Source organism: Trichoderma camerunense, assembly GCF_050948025.1.
Source record: "Trichoderma camerunense strain CBS 138272 chromosome Unknown V8C40scaffold_9, whole genome shotgun sequence".
NCBI classification, from domain to species: Eukaryota; Fungi; Ascomycota; class Sordariomycetes; order Hypocreales; family Hypocreaceae; genus Trichoderma; species Trichoderma camerunense.
The window spans coordinates 1,388,203-1,408,734 of record NW_028145361.1 but is presented as its reverse complement, the minus strand read 5'-3'; the positions used below and the strand labels follow the sequence as shown (position 1 = coordinate 1,408,734).

Sequence of the window (20,532 nt, the reverse complement as noted above, 5' to 3'; positions counted from 1 at the left end):
AGTGTCCGTTGCCAATTTACACCGGAAATTCCGGCCTCGCTCCAGGCCCTGGTTGTACAAGTTCGACAGCAAGTACAGGGATTGGGCCTTGGAACTACTATACTTTCTTCTCAGCTCGCTTGACAATCAATCACATCACCTGACGGCCTTTCGGACTTTTCTTTCAGTTCAGAGCTTAGCTGTTTGCCCACGTGGGGGCCGTTCTTCCTTTTCAAATCTCCCCAAGAGAGGGGGGGGGAGAGAAAAAAGACAAAGCGGCGTTTTTATTGCCGTTTAGCAATCACCGAGAGTCCATCTGCAGGAACGAAAATCGCGGGAGAAAAAGAAACCGACAGAAGGATTAAAGAACAAATGACACATGACACTTGTTAGACGGCTCGCGGCTCCAGGTTTTGTCTAAATTAGGGTGGGTGGAAGCGACGCCGCGGCGGTCCACATCAATACGACTCTAATTGCAGCTCAGTTTACGTCCAGCCGGTTCTACATTGAAGACGGCATAAACAACCCAAAGGGGCAAAAAGCCAAAAAGAAGAAGCGAGCCAGGGAGAAAACCAATTAGGAACAGTGGCCTCGGATTACAATTCTGGAGAAATCGGCTTGAAAGTATTGTGTTTGGGGGCTCCGAGTCTTTCTGAGAGCAACCACAATTGGTGATATCAGTTAGTTCCATCGACTGATTGATAATGGCGGTGGAAAGTATACCGCCTGCTGGCGAGTCTGTCATCATAGACGATGACCATGAACAAGGTGAAAAGCACAATGATCATGATGCTGCTGCAAAGACAGACGAAGAAGAAGAAGACGACGCTGAAGAGCATGAGCATGGCGAAGAAGACGAAGAAGAGGTAGAAGGACTTGAAGACCACGACGACGAAGACGACGCAACAGCCAGCGACTCCAACTCCAACTACTCGTCCGCCTCCGAGGACGCCCTCCCGCCGATCCACGAATACGGCCACATCTACCACGGCTCGGGCCGCATGGTGACGCCCAACGACCCGTGCGAGAACCAGCGCCAGGCCTACCAGCACGAGCTCTTCACGCTGTGCCTCGGCGGCGCCCTGACCTTTACCAAGCTGCCGCTGGAACACCTGAGCCCGGACAGTCCGCGCTTCCATATTCTTGACGTTGGTTGTGGTGGTGGCCACTGGGGCATGGAGATGGCCCAGAGCAACCCGCTGGTCGACGTGCTGGGCATCGAGCTGAGCAGCGCAAACCTGCCCAAGGAGGTGCCGCCCAACCTGACGTTTGAGATTGCCGATGCCGCCGAGGACTGGCCGCCGCGCCTCTACGACTTTATTCATCTGCGCAACTTGGTCGGCGGTGGTATTCGTGACTGGCGCCGCCTCATCGAACAGGCGTTTGACCACCTCAAGCCCGGCGGCCAGCTCGAGTTCACAGAGGTCACGCCGCTCTTCTTCGGCGTCGACCCGGACCCCACGTCTGAGTCGTCCGACGATGCCGATACCGATGTCGAGAGAGAAGAGCAGGCGGACACGGAGCAGGACCAGCAGGCGGAGACGAAGCAGCGGCCCCGGGCGGCCCTCGGCGCGGCAACGATCGAGTACGGCGCCGTGTTCGCCGAGATTGCCGCCGCGCAGGGCATCGACTTTGACCCTACGCCAAAGGTGAGGCCGTGGCTGCGCGAGCTGGGCGCCGAGAGCGTGCGCGAGCGGTCGGACTGGATGCCGGTGCGGAACTGGGCTCGAGATCCTGTGGTGAGGAAGAAGGGCGAGATTCTGTACAAGATGCTCGAGACTGGTGAGTTCATGTTGTTTCTTCCGATGAGTACTTTCTTCAAGGGATTATTCTGACGCTGTAATACTCCTTTAGGCTGTAACCATTGGACGCTGAGAATGTTTGGCCTCGCTGGCTGGGAGGAAGCAAAGACGCGCGAGCTGCTGGACAGGGTGATGAAAGAATATGACGATCCGCTCCTCAGGAGTTGCATCAAAGTGTATGTGCATCGTCTGTCCTTTGCTTTGTACGATGCTGACAATTTCATGATAGAACATTTATATCGGCGAGAAAGCCCGGCGGCAAAAGTACCAAGACGAAGACCGCGGAAAAGACACAATGAACGGCCTCTGCGAATCAAGAAGCATCCAGACGATATATATATATACCCCCTTCTTGTCTCTCGAGCGATTCTCAGCAAAATAAGAGCGCAGATAGAGAAAAAAAGGGGCAAGGGAAGTAACGACAAAGCACGCAGAAAATACACTCTGCCACACTGCTATTCAACTACTGATGCCCAAGAAAGGAAAAAGGAAAGGTCTAGCCAAACCCGTCTCCGTCGCTGGTATTCTACGCATCTTACAATGTTCATAATCATAAGCCATTTACGCAACGCTTCAAAGATTCAACCGCCTCTTGCGCCAGTCCGTCTGCGTTCTTACACGGCCTCAATATACCGCTTCATTTCCCTAGACACGATCAGTCAGTAAAGGACGACGTTATCTGGTTCTGGAGTGCTCAAGTCTTACCAATCTGTTACGGCTTCGTCATACAGTCTAATTTCATTCTCTCGGGTGCCACCAAAGTGGTCCACGAAATCGTCGCCCAGCACCTCTCTGGCGATGCTGTCCTTGGCCATGAATCTCGCCGTAGCCTCCCGCAGGCTCTTGGCCAGTCGCGCCCCCTGGTCGGAAGAGCCGCCGACGTTCTCGCCCATGGCCAGTGGCGGACACGGAATCTCGAGCTTCTTCTCGACTCCGCGCCAGCCGCAGCCCAGGACGGCGGCAAGGACAAAGTGGGGATTGGTATCGGCGCCGGGCACACGGATCTCGAATCGTGTGGCCGAAGCCTTGGAAGTGGGCGGCGCAATGAGGCGGATAGAAGCGGCACGGTGCTCGAGACCCCACGAGACGGTCACCGGCGCCCAGAAGTTCTCGACCAGACGCTTGTACGAGTTGATTGTGGGCGCAAGCAGAGGCATGATGTCAGGGAGACCCTCCAAGACACCGGCCAGGAAATGACGTCCTAGGTCTGACAGTCCTGCTACATCCTTCCACGGCGCATTTTCGTCAACCGTCTCTCTCGCCAGCAGGTTTTTGCCATTCTCATCGACGATGGAGACGTGCATGTGGCCGCTGTTTCCAGGGAGGCCCTGTTTGGGCTTGGCCATGAAACACGGCGTGATGCGATGCTTTGCGCCAACGCTCTTGACGACGTACTTGAACAAACTGGCGCGGTCCGCCATCTCGGCGACTTCGCCAAACTCGAGGGCGGCCTCAAACACACCCGGACCGGACTCGGTGTGCCAACCCTCAACATTGCAGTCAAACGCCTCGCAGGTGTCAAATATTTCGTAGTACCAGTCCCTGTTGTGGACGGGTCGTGTGAGGGAGTATCCAAACATGCCCTCTGTGAGCGAGGGGAGCTGGTGCGGGGGGTTGTTCTGGAGGAAGCCGGCGGGAGATGATGAGTCGTCGGGGGTCTGGAAAGTGTAGAATTCGTATTCAGCTAGAAGAAACAGAACAGAGGCTGTCAGTATGCCATATCTCGTCTTGTCAGAGGAAGCAAAAAAAGAAGTGAGAGCTCACCACCGGCCATGGCGCCATAGCCCTTGCTGCGCAGGCGGTCCAGCTGCGTCTTTAGCAGCCCGCGCGGGCATGCGCAAATGGGCAGCTTTGTGTCTGGGTCGTGGAAGGTGATGAGGAAGAAGGGGATGTTGTTCTCCCAGGGTATCCTGCGGAAGCTGTTGAGGTCGGGGATGGCGAGCAGGTCGCGGTATCCGTTCTCGGCGTTTGAGATTTTGAGCTCGCGCAGGTACGTCTGGTCGTGCATGTCCCAGCCAAAGATGACGGAGCAGAAGCCAAAGCCGGCGGTGGCAATGGAGAGGAACTTTTTCTTGGAGACGAGCTTGCCGCGGAGGATTCCGTCGACGTCGAGGCCGGCCAGCTTGACTTTGGTGTCGTGCTCGAGCAGGGCCTCGAGGGAGGCGGCGGTGATGGGTTTGGTGACAGCCATGTTGAAGGCAGGTAGGTAGAGAGCAAAAAGAGGCGAGGTTCTGGTGTTTTGCTTAGGATATCGTGAAGTAACGAATGTTATTGCTGATGTTGTTGTAAAGAATGACGTTTGTAAGTCGAGAGAGAGGCTGGAGCGGCAGACAGGTGGGGTGTTGGAGGTCCAAGCGCAAGTAGAAGCAGATCAGCGAGTCATGCCGTTATCGTGAAGGGAAGCTAGAAGACGAAGAACGAAGACGGAGACGATGAGGGCGCGTGAGGACGAGACGAGACGAGACACCCCGCAGATTAAATACCCAGATAGGAATAATCCAAATCAAACCGGCGCTTGTTCTAGAAGGACCGTCACGAGCAGATTACGTAGGAGACAGACGACTTGGAGATTGGCGATGCACATGCAATATGGAGATGGAAGATGGCAGATGGAGGGGGATTGGCATTAATTGCTACAGTGGATGGCACGTTGACGCTGCGGGGGCCGCGGCTCAGGGCCAGGGGGGGAAGCCAATGGAGGGGTTGGACGGGCTAATCGTTCGTTATCAGTTGGGGTTTATGGCTTGTACTTGTAGTGGTGGTGGTGAGAATTGATATGGATGGATTGAGATTGAGATGGGGTGGAAGGATTGTGTAGTATTAGATAGATTAGTAGATACGATAAGAGACTACTATAATTAATTTCTTCTGCACATGAAACCATTACACGAAACAAGAAAGATGCCATCATAAGGTATTGTACGACAGCTCTCTCCATCACAAGCCTTTGCCTCACACAGCACAGCACAGCACAGTACAGTAACTTGCAAGGTACCTCGGCCACCGCTGTCGGAGCTGCAATCTAGGGTCCTCCCCCTCCAATCTGATGGATCCGCATATGTCAATTCCCAGCTCTGAGCCACTAAAGCAGCCCGTCTCGTGCCTCTCACATGGAGACAACTACTAGCTAGGGGCAGATAGCGCCGTACGATATCTCTTGTTTTAGGTAATTTTCTGGCACAATGGGGCCCGTGCTGCTACGGATTACACAGAGGGCGTCTGGTCTGTTTGATGGACCAGTTTGGCTTGTGGACCTGAGATTTACTGACCGAGTCTCTTTCTGCCCATCACGAGGGAACCCCGCCATGGTCAATCAGGTACCGACAGAGTACCGGATACGGGAGTACAGATTACGGAATTGTGTCAAACTGCCCCTCCATCTCCATCCCTTGCGTCTGGCTTTGAGTCTTGTTGCCCAAGCATAAAACCCAACCTCGAACCTCGTTTCACTACCGCTCTTTTTTTTTCATTCAAACTCATCTCTTGTCAATAACTAAATCATCATCATCATGGTCGGTCGTCTAGCTGGCAAAAACGCCATCATCACCGGTGCTGCGGGGTGAGTTTTGCGTTGAATATTCATCCTCTTGTTCCCCTTTCCTCGTCCCTGTCCAACATCTATCTGTCTACATCACATGAGCCAAGAGTGAGTCCAACATATACTGACAATCACTCATAAAAACAGAGGCATTGGTCTTGAGACGGCAATCCTCTTCGCCAAGGAGGGCGCCAATGTCCTCCTGGCCGACATCTCCGAGCCCGCGCTGGAAAAGGCCGTGGCCAAGGTCAAGGAGCTCGTCCCCGCTGCCACCCGTCTGGAGACTCGCGTATGTTTATTTTCATTCTTCATTCACCATATGAACCCGAGGCTCATCTTCATCTACAGAAATGCGACGTCTCCAAGGAGGCTGACGTCCAGGCCATGATCGAGTCCCTCGACAGCTGGGGCGGCCTCGACGTCATCTTCAACAACGCCGGCATCATGCACGCCAACGACGACGACGCCATCAACACCCCCGAGGCCATCTGGGACCTCACCCACAATATCAACGTCAAGGGCGTCTGGTTCGGCTGCAAGCACGCCGTCCTCGCCCTGCGCCGCAACAAAAAGACCAAGGGCTCCATCATCAACACCGCCTCCGTCGTCGCCCTCGTCGGCGCCGCCACCCCGCAGCTCGCCTACACGGCCTCCAAGGGCGCCGTCCTCGCTCTGACTCGTGAGCTCGCCATGGTGCATGCTCGCGAGGGATTCCGCTTCAACAGCCTGTGTCCCGCGCCGCTCAACACCCCGCTGCTGCAGGACTGGCTGGGCGATGACAAGGCTAAGAGACAGCGCCGCGAGGTGCACTTTCCCACGGGCCGCTTTGGCGAGGCTGTTGAGCAGGCTCACGCTGTCGTGTTCTTGGCTAGTGATGAGGCTAGTTTCGTCAATGGCAGTGACTTTGTTGTGGATGGTGGTATGAGCAAGGCGTATGTCACTGCCGAGGGACCTGCGGCACCGGCGCCCACCAACAACGCCCTGAAGTCTTCTCTGGAGTGATGTATGGATTTGTATGATTAGTTGACGAAAAAAAAAAAAAGATATCAAATAATGCAAGCAATAGAATTTGTGTCAAGCATCGTAATGAATCAGACCCATGTGTTGTAAATTGTATATCTAACAAGAAATACTTAATATGTACCCAACTCCGTCCAAATGCCCCCTATATATCTACATATGCATAATGCTACTCTTTCTTTTGTTTCTTTTTATTCCTTTTTTTACGTTTCTATCTCTGTGTTCCTTTTGCCTAGTCAAACTGGCCTTCTGTGTTACCCTCGCCCATGCTCTTGCTGCTAGAGCTGCCGCTCTGAATAGCACCCAAGATGCCATCAATGTAGCTCGCTCCACTCCACTTCTGGTGCGTCAACACATCGCAGCCCAGCTCCTTCTCGCGCCTCTGCACAATTTCCACATACGCCTTCATGCCGTCTGTCTTAAACTTCTTGGCCAGCTCGTTGGTGATGGTCGCCGTCGAGTGGAGACCGGCCAGCGAGATGAGCTGCAGGGTAAAGCCCTCCTTGGCAATGTCCCAGATGAACGACTTGAGCTTCTCATCAGTGAAGCCGTGGGCCATCCAGTTGAACGAGGGAGACAGGTTGTAGACGAGGGACTTGCCGGGGTTGGCGGCACGCACGGTGCGGCCCAGCTTGGCGGCGACTTCGACATTGGGGTCGCCAGTTTCAACCCAGAGGAGATCAGCATAGGGAGCAAAGGCCAGGGCACGCTTAGTGGCAGCCTCCATGCCGGCACGGAAGTGGTAGTAACCTTCGCGAGTGCGAGGCACGTCCCAGTTGAAGTAGACGGGCGTCTTGGTGTACTCGGAAGCGAGATGGCGGCGGCGAGAGATGCCCATGTCGCGGTCCTCAGCTACGGCAGAGAGATACGCGTCAATCTTGGCCTGGGCGACGCCCTCCTTTTGCATGTGCTCGACAGCAGCCTCGTCAAAAGTCACCAGCCTGCTGTTCTTCACCCACTTGGCCTCGTAGACGTCAATCTCGGCGCCTGTGGCCCCCTTGGCCTCCATCGCCTGCAGCGTTTCGGCGAGGGGTTCGATGGTGGGGTCAGCAATTCCGAGGATGAACTCGTGATCACGGACGTCGATGGCTGACGAGATGAGACGACCAGACTCCGAGTCGGTACGGGCAATGACCAAGTTCTCAGAGCCCATAACGTCCCACTGGAAGCGAGCGGCATTGAGACGGTTGATGTGTTCACCCGTGGGCACCAGAACCTTGCCCGCCAAGTGGCCGCACTTCTTGCCGCCGTGAAGCTGGTCCTCAAAGTGCACTGCAGCCGCGCCATTCTCGGCAAAGAGCTTGGCCAGCTTCAGCACGGCGGAGAGACCTCCGTGGCCGGTGTCACCGTCGGCGATGATGGGGCGGAGGTAGTCGGTATAGGGAGTCTTGGCCCGCTCCTCGGCAGTCAACTTGCGGCGGGTGTCCCACTGCTTGCGGTCGTGCATGGACTGGGCCTTGGCGAGGCGCTGGACCTGGTTGGGGACGGTGTTGTAGGGGTAGTCGCCAAAATCGGGAGACACTTCGTTGGTGCTGGTCAGGACGGAGGAGCAAGCCCAGCCGGAGATGTAGAGGACTTCCTGGTGAGGGGCCTGCTGGGTCATTTGGACAGGATCGATGGCGCCCACTGATTGGGAAGTAGAGGTTAGTGGTTGTCTTTGTGATCGTGATAGTACGTGATGGTAGACATCAGTCCAGAGCTGACTTACTTGTGTGAATAGGCTCGCCCTTGGCCTCGCGTTCGCGGATCAGGTTAAACAGCTTGGTGGCCATGACGGAGCTGGGGTACTTGATCAACTGGGTGCCGCGCTTGGAGGCGACATCTGCGGCGCTGTACGGGCGTCGAATGCCGGCGTAACGAGGCGATGCCCACCACTCCTCAATCTCCTTGACCTGGGCCTCATAGAGCGCATCCTCAGCCTGGCCGGCCTTTTGCGCCTCGGGCAGCAGCTGATAGGCGTCGGCTGGCGCTGCGTGAGCGATGGTCTGAGTGGGAGCAGCCATGCGAGCGGTTGTTGCAATGGCGCGGATGGCAACAGAGCGCGGGATGGATCGACGAAGAGCGGCGGACGCAGAGGAGGAGGCCAGAGAGCACGCCCGCTGGGGAGCTCGTGAAGCTATTCGCATCATCTTTTGATAAGGTACTGTCACTGTCACTATCGAGATATCGAAACAGACAAGACAGACTGATGCCGATAATTCGATTACCGAGGCAAAGATGCGTTCGCGGATTTCGAAGTCGTTTCTGCTTTATATCCCTGGCAACTTACTCGCCCGTTGGCCACTTTAGGACATGTTTGCCGCATCCATTTTCCTTCATTTCCAAGCAGCCCAGCTTCGATGCTCGGCTCAAGCCAAAAGAGGGCCGATACAGGCGCGGCTGACGCAGATTGGCCAATCACGCGGCGCGGGGCTACCGACGGACCGACCGGGCGGCTTTCTTCGGCTGTTTTGAAAGCGGTGACGGAAGGCGGGCTGCCGTTTGGCTGGTGTTGGAGCTGGACTGTCTCGGGCTTGGCTGCTTTTTGTTTGGTGTAAGATGAGACGTTAAAGGAACTTTTTGTTGTGGTCCAAGATATCTCGGTTCTTTTTTTTTTTCTTGTCCTTTTTCTTCTTCTTTTCTTCCCCTTATCATCGTTGCGTGCAAGAAAGGAAACGAATTGTCCACTGTAAGCCCCCCCCTAATCTTATCAGCGATAGCATCAATGAGCTCTACCTTGGGTACTTGTACTTGTAGCTAACCACCAGCTGCTTTCTGCCCCGCCATCAGCAGCTCGGCTCATCATCATCACAATGGCTCTCAACCTCACCACGTCGGCTCGAGCCCTGCGCTCCTTCAAGGTCAGTGGATTCTCCATCGATTGATTCTTATAGCAGTTCAATTGACACTCGGCTATACAATCCCACAGCCCTACACCCGTGCTGCTCTCCTTGCCAACGCCGTGCGATGCTACTCTACCGCTGAGCCCGATCTCAAGACGACCCTCAAGGAGGTCATTCCTGCCAAGCGCGAGCTGCTCAAGAAGGTCAAGGCCCATGGCAGCAAGGTCATTGGCGAGGTCAAGGTCGAGAACACCCTCGGCGGCATGCGTGGCCTCAAGGCCATGGTCTGGGAGGGATCCGTCCTCGATGCCAACGAGGGCATTCGCTTCCACGGCCGCACCATCAAGGACTGCCAAAAGGAGCTCCCCAAGGGCAAGACCGGAACTGAGATGCTCCCCGAGTCCATGTTCTGGCTGCTCCTGACCGGCCAGGTCCCCTCCGTCAACCAGGTCCGCGAGTTCTCCCGCGAGCTCGCCTCCAAGGCCCAGATCCCCACCTTTGTCAACAAGATGCTCGACGAGTTCCCCAAGGATCTGCACCCCATGACCCAGTTTGCCATTGCCGTCTCGGCTCTCAACTACGAGTCCAAGTTCGCCAAGGCCTACGAGCAGGGTCTCAACAAGGCTGACTACTGGGAGCCTACCTTTGACGACTGCATTTCTCTGCTCGCCAAGCTGCCCACCATTGCCGCCAAGATCTACCAGAACGCCTACAGGGGCGGTGGTGCTCTCCCTGCCGAGGTTGACCTTGAGCAGGATTGGTCTTACAACTTTGCTGCCATGCTCGGCAAGGGCGGCAAGGAGAATGAGGACTTCCAGGATCTCCTCCGACTCTACCTTGCTCTCCACGGTGACCACGAGGGTGGCAACGTGTCTGCCCACGCCACTCACCTGGTCGGCAGTGCTCTCAGCGACCCCTTCCTTTCTTACAGTGCTGGTCTCCAGGGTCTGGCTGGTCCTCTTCACGGGTAAGTTTTCTTCGTCCTTTATAGCCCACTTACACGCTCGAACTATACACTAACAACCTTTACTCTAGCCTTGCCGCCCAGGAGGTTCTCCGCTGGATTCTTCAGATGAAGGAGGCCATCCCCGCCAACTACACTGAGCAAGATGTCCACGACTACCTCTGGTCTACCCTCAACTCCGGCCGTGTCGTGCCCGGTTACGGCCACGCCGTTCTGCGTAAGCCTGATCCTCGATTCGAGGCTCTGATGGACTATGCCGCTTCCCGCCCCACCATTGCCAAGGACCCCGTCTTCCAGCTGGTTGAGAAGAACAGCCGCATCGCTCCCGAGGTCCTCAAGAAGCACGGCAAGACCAAGAACCCTTACCCCAACGTCGACAGCAGCTCCGGTGTCCTGTTCCACCACTACGGCTTCCACGAGACCCTGTACTACACTGCCACCTTTGGTGTCTCGCGTGGTCTGGGTCCCCTTGCCCAGCTCATCTGGGACCGCGCCCTGGGTCTCCCCATTGAGCGCCCCAAGAGCATCAACCTCGAGGGTCTCCTGAAGCAGGCTGAGAGCAGCTAAAGAATGAAAAAAAATAACGTTGAAATGAAACATGTATGAAGAAAAACCGGTCGAGGTTGGAGTATTGAGCATGAGTGTTTTTGAGAGAGCACGTGTATATATATATCATCTTGTAGCTTGTCTAAATCGACTGACCTTGTTCTGTTTTGAAAGGGTCGTGCGACTCACGTTGGCGTGTCATGTCTGCAATATCCTTTATAAGGACGCCGAAGTTAGGAGTGCTGTTATACTAAAACCAAATGACGAACTGGTTGGTGGGTTATGACAACGTTGATTCCGTGAGCAATGCGAGATAGGGTCGATAAGTTGATATAAACGGTTGAAGAAAGCAAAAACTAGGCTTCTCGAATACTATTGTCTGTGTTATAAAGTCCGCATGTGGCCAATTTAGGCTAAACCGTCACTGAGTTCCTCTATAAATCGAAGTGTGCCACAGAGAAAGGGCAAGCCCATCACAACGGCACAAGAGAGTGGTGTGAGGTGTTTCAATAAATAGCTATTGCTTTGATAACTTGAACATTGAATGCCTGTTTGATGACTATGTAGCAAGAGTGTAGACCCGGCTTATTTGCATGTGGCCGTAACTTTTACAACCTCTAATAGGTACATGTATACTTCTGTCTGCTGCACAAAGTTTGATGAAGCTTATTGTATGTCTCGTCCCTAGGTATGTATCGCAAGTGTATATTAAAACGTTACTACCTACCTAGTAGGCAAACAAATGTAAAGATGGTCACCTTGGTAATTAGCCTACTCTACTTCATGCGGAATGCTGTAGTGCTATTGGCTGTTGGCATACTTCGAGGCGCAGGCAAGGCGAATCACAGCCTTGCCTCACGCATCCCAGAACAAAAATCCTTCGCGGGGGAGCTGCCTACATTATCATATGTTCGATACCATTCAAAGTGAGATCGTATGCAACTAATATTGCTACCTGTTTCACCCGCAAAATTGCACAAACGCGTCTCTCTATCATCGACTTTACAGTTCCCCAGAATGCGAGCATCTCTCGGCGATCAATCTCACGTGTTCATTTAGTCTATACCCTCATAGTAAAATGCGTCTAATCAATACCAGAACGCTGGAGTTCATCTGGTTTCCTAAAGCTCCACCTCCATATGCGATCCTCTCCCACACCTGGGGCCCTGATGAGGTGACTTTTGCGGATTTCACCAATCTGTCCACGAGAACAACAAAATCGGGCTTCGCCAAGATCAAACTGGCCTGTGAACAAGCCCTCAAAGATGGCTTTAGCTACGCGTGGATAGATACATGCTGTATCAATAAAGAAAGCAGCTCCGAGCTGAGCGAGGCCATCAATTCCATGTTTAGATGGTATCGCGACGCGGCCATATGCTACGCCTATCTCGAGGACGCCTCCGAGAATATACAATTACCGATAACAAGCCCTTCGTCGATTTCACACTGCAGATGGTTTACTCGGGGCTGGACATTGCAGGAATTGCTTGCGCCCAAGGAAATTGTGTTTTTTGGAGCCAAATGGACCACGATCAGCCGAAAGACGGAGCTTAAAGAAGTTTTGGAACAAATTACTGGGATTCCCTCTGCAATTCTTACGGGGGACATGCGGTTAGACCAGACCAGTATTGCAAACCGCATGAACTGGGCTGCAAAAAGAGAGACGACTCGTGAAGAAGACATTGCGTATTGTCTCATGGGAATATTCGACGTCAACATGCCGATGATATATGGCGAGGGGAGGAATGCTTTCACTCGCTTACAGGAGGAGATTTTGAAACAAACTCAGGACGATTCCTTGTTTGCCTGGCGGGCCAGTGAAGAGTCTGCATCTGAAGCCCCGTTTCGCGGCTTATTTGCTTCATCGCCGAAAGAATTTGCGAGTGAGGTGACTACTACTCCCTTTTTTACTAGCATGGCTGGTGCGTCAACTCTACTTGGCAATGGGCGAATATCACTTAGCTGCGCTCTATACCAGGACGGCTTCATTGGGCTCAAGTGTTTTCAGGGCACGGAACTCTCAACGGTTGTGGGCATCCAGGCCATCAGCACAGGAATCAATCACTTTGTACGGTCCAACCCCTCGCAGTTGGTTTTGAAACCTCATCAATATCCTATTGCTTTTCAAACTGTGGTATTTGACAAGTTTGTCGAGATGAGAGAGCCGAGATCATTGAGCGACATTTATCAGAACAATGAACTTTTTCTTGCTCTGCCTCCAGAAATACGGTTTGTGGCCGTGTATCCCAAAGAGTACATGGGATTTCAGAAGACGATGAGGCTGCCGATAACGCACCTTGTTGGGAAAAAGGCTGCCTTTCATATGGAAATTGACAGGGAGGTATCGGGCGCAGATGTGTTCCAAGAAATTGGATGGAGTGACAGGGGCACGGCAGTTCTCCTTGTCCTTTGGGTTGAACAACTAAGCACAAGATCGTTTGCTTACTATTTTGACCTAATGGCCATCAACGCTGGGGACGCCGAGCCAGAGTTTACAGAAGCTGAGAGACCCCAAGAAGCACTCCGGGAAAAGGAAACAGCCATTGCGTGGTCTACTATTTGTGCTACTGGAACTCAAACGATAGTGAGCGGGCATCAAATATTTAGTCTTCAGTTGAGTGTTGCTACAAATGCGGATATTAAACATAGAGCAGTAGATGCTCGAAAGGAAATGGGAGAGGCTGAAAAGGAAAGGGAAAGGGAAAGGGAAGAGGCTAAGAGGCAGAGGGATGCCGAGAATGCTCGTGAGTTTAAGAAAGGTGTTAGACAGATAGTAGCTATATTGGTAGCCCCAATACTTGGATTTGCCTTTAGTATAGTTCTTGGAATAGTCCTGTCCAAGTATGCCTAGGTAGCGTTATTGTTGAACAACTCATTCTCAAAAACTGCAGATTCACCTGTCTCTGGTGTACAAATGCCTCGCACCAAGCAGAGTGGTCAAGGTCTAGTTTATGCTCTCCTACATACATTACCTATGTCAGCTCATCAGCCCTGTTTCTCGTGGCTCACGAAATTAACGTTATCAAAACCCGCGAGTTCGTCATCTGTTTCTAGTATAACAGGCATTCCCACCCTTGGTGTTCTTATGGAACCCATCGCGAACTGTGTATATCTTCAGTGCAATTTGTCGCCTCCGCTCTGAAAAGAGGGAGTCAGAGAGGATTGAGATGCCAGAAAACAGCAACTTGGTTATTTCCTAGAGCACCCTAAATAGTTATTTCGTCCTTCGCCATGGTGCGCTGCATGAATCACAAATTAAACGGCAGTAAATATTCTGAAAACGCCAAGGACTACTATGTTATACAAAGACGAGCGGCTGTTGTCTCTTGTAGAAAACTCACACGGTTCTCACGTCCCGAACCAACATGACGCCGACAGTCATGCTCTTGAAACAATAGAGCCGCAGTTGCTGCGGAACAAATCAAGCCGTTTCTAGACTTACAAGAAGTCATAGGAGTCTGGACCCTGCAATTACCCTTAATGGCAGCTGAGTCTAAAGAGGATAGCGCTAGAGATGCTGACATCAATGCTGCTACCAATGAGGCAACCGATGCGCGTTAAACGATAACGACTCAATTTGGTATTATTATTAGGAATCTGGTAATAATCGCGAGGGAAGTCGGTTTATTGCAGTCTCTGATGATTTCTCAATATGGATCTATGAAGAGACCCAAATCATATTGCAAGTTGAACGGTAGATGCAGTCTATGTCAATATATCTCGTATGCTCATGGTATCAGTTGCTTAATCGCGTGTTGTAAGCTGCAATTTTGTTGGCGCTTTGCATTAGTGGAACCTTTGAATCTGCTTCGCCATCTCCATACTCGTACATAACCAGATGAAAAGGGGAAAATAAAACACACGAAGAAGCTGATGGTAAATTATACCCGAGAAGCTTTGAAACTTGTTCCCCAATAGGATAGTGGTAGAGTAGAAGTGAATGCTGACAATAAGGCATGTAGTCAGCAATCCTTTTGACGAATATACGAGTACGAATTATCCACAATCACTTGGCCTCAAGCAGATGGTAGAATTGTAAAAGGAATCTGCTCTGCAATTTACAGGGTTCATGCTGCATATCCTTATTCGAAGGCTTTGCCTGCCACGGTTATAATATCACTTTTATATAGCGTGTTGTTATCGGGAAGAAGCTCATAAGTGCTTCGGCTTGAGCGATGTAAGCTACCTCTCCGCAGAAATACTCCATCTAGTCTATGTCAATACTTGCAGGCAATTGAATCCTCCCGTCTGTTAGCCGTGGCTTTGCATTGCTTTTCGGGTGGTGGATATTATTGCTTCCGCGCCACTTTTATCAGCTAGCAGTCTAGGCAAAGGGGGCAGAATGAGCTAACTCATAAGCGCTATCTCGGTGCTAACAGTGGAATTCCAATCTGGCTCCTTCTCTTCAGGGTCGTACCACTACTGGTGAAGGAATGGTAATTTCTTCAGCCTTAGCCGAATGTTGCACAACTTACATGATGTCACTACCGCGTTGTATTCAATCCCCTGCTGTATTTCATCCCTTCACGGTCGTGTAGGATTGAGTAGTAAGCCAGCTCGTGCTCGTTTACTGAACGTTCTGGGGTCCTCTGTTATGAGCAGGCTTATGGACAAAGTGGATCTTTGAAACAGATATTTGGACGGTCGCAGAAGCTGCGGTGTGTTTCGTTAGCCTAGAACCAGTAAAGAAGTAATTTACGTCAATGTGGCACTTGATTGAGTTACTTCTAGAAGCAGCTTCTACATAGGGCATGATTGTCGAATTGTTTTGTTTCCCCTTTCAGTCGAGGGACCTGAGTAAGCGGCCGGGGGAGGAAGCTGTGCTAAACATGCAACATGCTAAGGTTACACTCGTATTCCTTAATTCTGTGTTAGCAGAACGCGGAGTAACCTTAAACTTAGATCCTAGCACCCTTTTTGCTCCGTCCACGCGCAGAATCATGGGCTAGACAGGCCTCGTGCCAAGCTCACCAAAGGCTAGATCGGCGACTGGGGAGTGTTGCCGAGGATAAGCTTGACCTGGTAAGAGCTGAGAACCCGTGGGTTAAGCATGTGTATAAGTGTATAAGCACTTTGTCGCCTTTTCCGCCTTTCAAACTTTTGTTCTCCACCAAAAGCTGTTTGTTGTGGTTGTTATTACTTAACAGTCACAATTGACACAAGTCCCCGTATTGTGCGGACCGGCCGAACTCTTGGTCCCGCAGCCCATATTGGGAGTTGAGAAACGCATGACCAACTCAATTTGTAGAGGAGTCGAGAGAAAAATACGAAGACCATGACAGAAGCGCGATTCACGGCTGGGTCTTGTCCAAGGTTAGTGCGTCAGACCCCCCTGCTAGGCTGAGCTTAACAGCTTCCTCGATTCTCATCTGGGAAGCTGGGTTTTAAACATGTTACCCCGTTCATTTCACTTGCTACAACCGGATAGGGCAACAGCCATGGCGAATAAGCTCGATGGAACGTTTGCCGATTTGATGTTTGTCATGCCGCTACACTGCCGTAATTGCCGGCGGAGGCAGTTCGACAGCTTCAGTCGGGCCTTTTCCTTTGCAGCTGTGCAGAACAGCGAATGGCCTCGTTGTTCGGGTTTTGGCGGTCTATATTTGTCCGTCCATTAAGCATCTGTCAGGCGTTCGAGAACAGGGGATGAACTAACTCGCTCCTAGCTTTTGTGGGGAGGGCATGATCATTGCTAATTCAGCTGCTGTTTTTGGGTCCCTTGGAGGAGCTACTCCTTACTCTTCACGAGAGAGGCTGTATACTGGTACTCCGTAGTGACGAGCATGAATGGCGAGGGGCCGGAAATGCCCCCCTGAATGATGGTAGGGCCTCCCGCTGGGCAATGGCTTTTCCGAACAAGGCGGATCAGGCTGCTTTGAGCTGTTGGTAGAATCAGCCTCAGGGAGATCTCAAGAAGTATTAATAGCCCGGCTTGGCATCTACTTTCTTCTCGGCCGATACCATCTCTCTAGCATCAACTCTCAAAGAGACAGATCCTCAGCCATGATCTCCTCGCTCTTGGTCGCCGCTCTTGCGGCTGTTCCCGCTCTTGCCTCTCCCTTTCCCGCTACGTGCTCATGGGAGGGCCACTGCCAGGGTGCTACTTGCAGCACCGACGACGACTGCTCTGATCCCTTCCCTTGCGTCAACGGCATCTGCGGTGGAAGCAGTGCTCCTCCTCCTCCCCCTCCTCCTCCTCCTCCAACTGGAGGCAGCTGTTTCCCTGTTGGCAATGCCACTCTGCCTGGTAACTTTGTTGCTCCCAGCACTCCCCTCAGCCAGTGGTGGTGCCCTCAGCAGGACTACTATGGCTTCCTGGGTTTCTCTTACCCTCTGGAGGACAGCAACTGCGGAGACTCTTCCAACAGCTATGCCCAGATGAACAAGGACTTTGCTCAGATGAAGAAGGATTTCGGTGCCAGCATTGTGCGCATGTACTACCCTACGTGCACTCAGTCTAGCGTCTTCATCAACGCTATCAAGGCCGCTTATACCAACAACATGGGCCTGATTGTCCAGGTCTGGACCAACTTCGGTGGTGGCGTAAGTATACATACATTCTCCATACCAATAGCAGCAATAGACTAACATTCATATTCAGACCGTCTGGCAGCAGTCCCAGCAGGCCATCTACAATGCCATCAACGACCCCTCGGTCTCGGCCATTGCCCCTTATGTCGTTCACTGGGCTGAGTTCGGCTCTGAGCCCGTTGGTGACGGTATGGACCAGGGCAACTTTGTCAACGACCTTGGCAAGTTCCGTGCTACTCTCAACCAGAAGGGAATTTTGGTCGGTATCAGCGAGGATTGGGACAGACCCGGCACCATGAGCGGCAGCAACGGCCAGGGACTCGGCTCCATCGGTGCCGGTGTCAAGGCCAACTCTGACGTTGCTCACATCCACCCCATGCCCTTCTACCACTTCAACCAGCCTGAGTCCCAGGCTTGGAGCTACATCCAGTCTCAGATCAACTGGGTCAAGACCAACGTTGGCCTGCCCGTCTGGGTCACCGAGACTCAGTGGGCTTGGGGTCCTACCGACCACTACCCCGGACACACTGATCTGGGCCGCACTCAGTACACCAACTACTGGAAGACCTTTGACAACAACTGCGCCTACTTCAAGTCCAACAACGTTGGCTGGTTCCTCCACGCCTGGAGGGGCGAGGACACCTTCGACATCAACGACCCCAACGGCGGATACATCATCCCCAACTGGAGGCCCCAGAAGTGCTAAACGAATCATGGTGGACGATAATGTGAATAAGCCGTCTGCTTTGCAGAAACGGCTTCTTTTCGGTGTACATAGCTTTATACGCCTTGTGAAGGCATATACATAAATGTGAATACTCTATATATGGAGTGCTTGTTTATACAAATCCTGTGCTGCCAATGTCACATCAGCTTCTTTGAGTGAAATAGAGAGACTAAACTAAACCCTTGCCGCGACCAGACTTAAGTAAATGCCCCACAGAAGTCCAATGAAACTCAGAAACACGATGCGGCGATGAACTGGGACAAAGCTGAAACTGACAATCGATGCGATCGGCCAAATCTTGTATCCTGCTATAATAATAGGTATTGTTTCCTGTTCCACAACATTAGTTACCATCATCTCTCCAAGTGTAGGGTTAACGCTGAGAACCCACGGTTCTAATATTAGAGGATATCTGAGCCATTGGTTGACCCTTTAACACCCCCATGATGACCAAGAATGCAACAGTATTCATGATCGCCCCAGCAGTGATGCAATCAATGAACCATTTCGTCAGAGTGTTTCGGATGCTGAACCTGGGTTGAATTGATGATTCAGACTGTGATTGAGATCCCCCGCCAATGGAGGCTCCGGCGGCTGCTTCTTCCATCGCTTTGAGTTCAATATCCTTACCTCGTGCTTTTTGTGTGGAAGGGTATGCTGGGAAGGACTTTTCGAGAAACTGTTGCCAAAGGTAGTTGGGTGGAGCGGTGATAAGAGAGAGGACTATGAAGCGGAAGAGTTGGATGTGGTCCAGATGAAAGGCGGTCTGCCGTTAATATGATGAGTATGAAAGATTGATGTTGTAAAATGGAGACATCGGGGATATGATGCATATTATGCTTAGGAATCTCACCTTGTTCCAGTATGTCTCAATGAACTGAGCACAGAGATTGGACGCTGTTGATAAGGCGGCCGCCTGAAGCGTCGCAGTCAGGATTGGAGACGGCATTTGATCTCGCACCACAATTGCAACAACGTAGACAATTGGATGTCTCCTGAACATGGATGCGTGTTATGTATGTGTTTTTGGGTTGTGTAAAGTTTGAAGCTTTGCGACCGCAACGTCAGAGCAAGGAGGCCATCACGTGAGAGGCCTGGACGTGGAATGGCGATCTGCGGACAGGGTGGAATTTTGGTGGAGATGCTGATGTTATGATGTTGGAAAGTAAAAAGTCAAAGTTTATTCTATTCATGTGTCTATAACTCTGTGAGATACCTTGCTAATCTAATCGTGAGTGTCTTTTATCTTGCCTTGGATGAACCGGGTCTTTGCCCAACACAGTGGCCACAGTGATCAAAACAGTAGCATGCAACTCTCTTCCGTCTTACGCAGGAATTCTCACCACAATGCGTCCCGTCACTTCGTTATTTTTGAGCTTCTCAAAAATTCTCGGGACTTCTGAAAAGTCTTCGACTTGAACCACGGGGTTGATGACACCTGCAGCAGCTTGTTCCAGAAGCTCCACCATCTGCTGCTCAGTCCCTACCATAATACCAGTGACAGTGAGCGCTTTCAGGGTAACACAATTAGCGACACTACAGTTAAAAAATGAGTGTTATCGTACCTTTTACTGCGAATAAGCTGGCCGTCATGGGGACAGTGAATGTGGCCGGGGGTAAGCCAATGATGGCTAACAATCCCGCGTTCCGAACCAGCTTTGGAGCAAGCTCAAACGCGGCTTCAGATCCCGATACAATAAGGCATGCATGGGCTCCCTCTCCGGTTATTTCTCTCACTCTCTCTTCGACATTCTCCGTGGCGAAATCGATGAATAATTGAGCACCGCATTGTAGACTGAGCTCGCGTTTGGATGCACCGGAATCGACTGCAATAACTTTGTAGCCTCTCAACTTGGTCGCAATCTGGATTCCTATGTGTCCCAGGCCACCACCAGAGCCTTGAACCACCACCCATCCATCACTGGGTATATGTGTATCGAGTTTTCCTATCCCGCCTGCCATGGTCAACCCTGCACACAGTAAGGGAGAAGCTAACTCCGAACGCAGGCCGTCCGGAATCCTCGTCAAGTATCGCGAATCAGCGATTACATATTGCTGCAGGGTCCCTTGAACATGAAGACCAGTAAAGACGGGGTTTGCACAATGATTTGTAGATCCGGTTTTGCATCCCGAGCACAGGCCGCATGCGCTGTGAAGCCATTTCACGCCTACCCTCTGGCCGAGTATCGACTCTGAGACATTCTCGCCTGTTTTGACAACTATGCCGACTCCTTCGTGGCCTATGACGGGCCTGTAATTTCCCCAGCCAAGCATCGCCCGAACCTCTGATCCACTGACAGAAGTTAGCAACATCCGTTGCATGTGGAGAGCATACATGTAATTAAAATCCTTACCAGATACCGCTGAATTCCAACTTGACAAGGACTTCATGCTTGCCTGGAATTTCAACTGGATGCGAATTGTCAATTCGAACTATTCCATTTGGCCCAGGATTTTCGATGACGGCTGCGCTTTGAGTGGTCGGTATTGATGAGCCCATGTTTGAGATTATGTGACTGTTGACTACCCGGCGAGCAATTATGTATGTAAAATGTAGATTCAGCTAAAAGTCAACAGTTGGTGCTGATATAGATAAGTTTTCG

At 51.9% G+C, this 20,532-nt stretch overlaps 9 protein-coding genes across 9 annotated transcripts; 5 read left to right on the top strand and 4 right to left on the bottom strand.

The window, feature by feature from the left end:
* The first annotated feature begins 261 nt into the window (after positions 1-261).
* Positions 262-2,281, top strand: V8C40DRAFT_227759 (S-adenosyl-L-methionine-dependent methyltransferase). The gene is made up of 3 exons (XM_083212296.1): positions 262-1,761; positions 1,834-1,957; positions 2,011-2,281. Exons 1-3 carry the CDS (start codon positions 684-686, stop codon positions 2,078-2,080), a joined length of 1,272 nt encoding a protein of 423 aa, XP_083073321.1. The 5' UTR covers positions 262-683; the 3' UTR covers positions 2,081-2,281.
* On the bottom strand, positions 2,206-4,092 carry V8C40DRAFT_227753 (glutamine synthetase family protein). Its single transcript, XM_083212295.1, has 3 exons — positions 3,546-4,092; positions 2,487-3,465; positions 2,206-2,426 (listed from the first exon to the last, which is right to left on the bottom strand). Exons 1-3 carry the CDS (start codon positions 3,970-3,972, stop codon positions 2,396-2,398), a joined length of 1,437 nt encoding a protein of 478 aa, XP_083073320.1. The 5' UTR covers positions 3,973-4,092; the 3' UTR covers positions 2,206-2,395.
* A 574-nt stretch (positions 4,093-4,666) lies between these two features.
* Positions 4,667-6,397, top strand: V8C40DRAFT_245922 (uncharacterized protein). Its single transcript, XM_083216013.1, has 4 exons — positions 4,667-4,695; positions 4,747-5,340; positions 5,467-5,608; positions 5,668-6,397. Exons 2-4 carry the CDS (start codon positions 5,291-5,293, stop codon positions 6,319-6,321), a joined length of 846 nt encoding a protein of 281 aa, XP_083073319.1. The 5' UTR covers positions 4,667-4,695; positions 4,747-5,290; the 3' UTR covers positions 6,322-6,397.
* A 14-nt stretch (positions 6,398-6,411) lies between these two features.
* On the bottom strand, positions 6,412-8,669 carry V8C40DRAFT_245919 (methylisocitrate lyase ICL2). The gene is made up of 2 exons (XM_083216012.1): positions 8,048-8,669; positions 6,412-7,965 (listed from the first exon to the last, which is right to left on the bottom strand). The coding sequence occupies exons 1-2, from the start codon at positions 8,466-8,468 to the stop codon at positions 6,572-6,574; spliced, it is 1,815 nt and encodes a 604-aa protein (XP_083073318.1). The 5' UTR covers positions 8,469-8,669; the 3' UTR covers positions 6,412-6,571.
* Positions 8,670-9,131: 462 nt separating this feature from the next.
* On the top strand, positions 9,132-10,692 carry V8C40DRAFT_266183 (citrate synthase-like protein; the record flags this gene model as incomplete). Its single annotated transcript, XM_083219722.1, has 3 exons — positions 9,132-9,179; positions 9,248-10,128; positions 10,197-10,692. 3 exons carry the CDS (start codon positions 9,132-9,134, stop codon positions 10,690-10,692), a joined length of 1,425 nt encoding a protein of 474 aa, XP_083073317.1.
* Positions 10,693-11,607: 915 nt separating this feature from the next.
* Positions 11,608-13,522, top strand: V8C40DRAFT_287741 (heterokaryon incompatibility domain-containing protein; the record flags this gene model as incomplete). The annotated part of the gene is made up of 2 exons (XM_083222772.1): positions 11,608-13,277; positions 13,326-13,522. Exons 1-2 carry the CDS (start codon positions 11,750-11,752, stop codon positions 13,520-13,522), a joined length of 1,725 nt encoding a protein of 574 aa, XP_083073316.1. The 5' UTR covers positions 11,608-11,749.
* Positions 13,523-16,428: 2,906 nt separating this feature from the next.
* V8C40DRAFT_227704 (uncharacterized protein) lies at positions 16,429-18,105 on the top strand. The gene is made up of 2 exons (XM_083212294.1): positions 16,429-17,214; positions 17,273-18,105. The coding sequence occupies exons 1-2, from the start codon at positions 16,675-16,677 to the stop codon at positions 17,906-17,908; spliced, it is 1,176 nt and encodes a 391-aa protein (XP_083073315.1). The 5' UTR covers positions 16,429-16,674; the 3' UTR covers positions 17,909-18,105.
* V8C40DRAFT_245910 (Mpv17/PMP22 family protein) lies at positions 17,960-19,065 on the bottom strand. Its single transcript, XM_083216011.1, has 3 exons — positions 18,783-19,065; positions 18,321-18,695; positions 17,960-18,259 (listed from the first exon to the last, which is right to left on the bottom strand). Exons 1-3 carry the CDS (start codon positions 18,930-18,932, stop codon positions 18,104-18,106), a joined length of 681 nt encoding a protein of 226 aa, XP_083073314.1. The 5' UTR covers positions 18,933-19,065; the 3' UTR covers positions 17,960-18,103.
* A 42-nt stretch (positions 19,066-19,107) lies between these two features.
* V8C40DRAFT_245908 (chaperonin 10-like protein) lies at positions 19,108-20,517 on the bottom strand. The gene is made up of 3 exons (XM_083216010.1): positions 20,284-20,517; positions 19,495-20,222; positions 19,108-19,439 (listed from the first exon to the last, which is right to left on the bottom strand). The coding sequence occupies exons 1-3, from the start codon at positions 20,427-20,429 to the stop codon at positions 19,255-19,257; spliced, it is 1,059 nt and encodes a 352-aa protein (XP_083073313.1). The 5' UTR covers positions 20,430-20,517; the 3' UTR covers positions 19,108-19,254.
* Between the last annotated feature and the right edge of the window lie 15 nt (positions 20,518-20,532).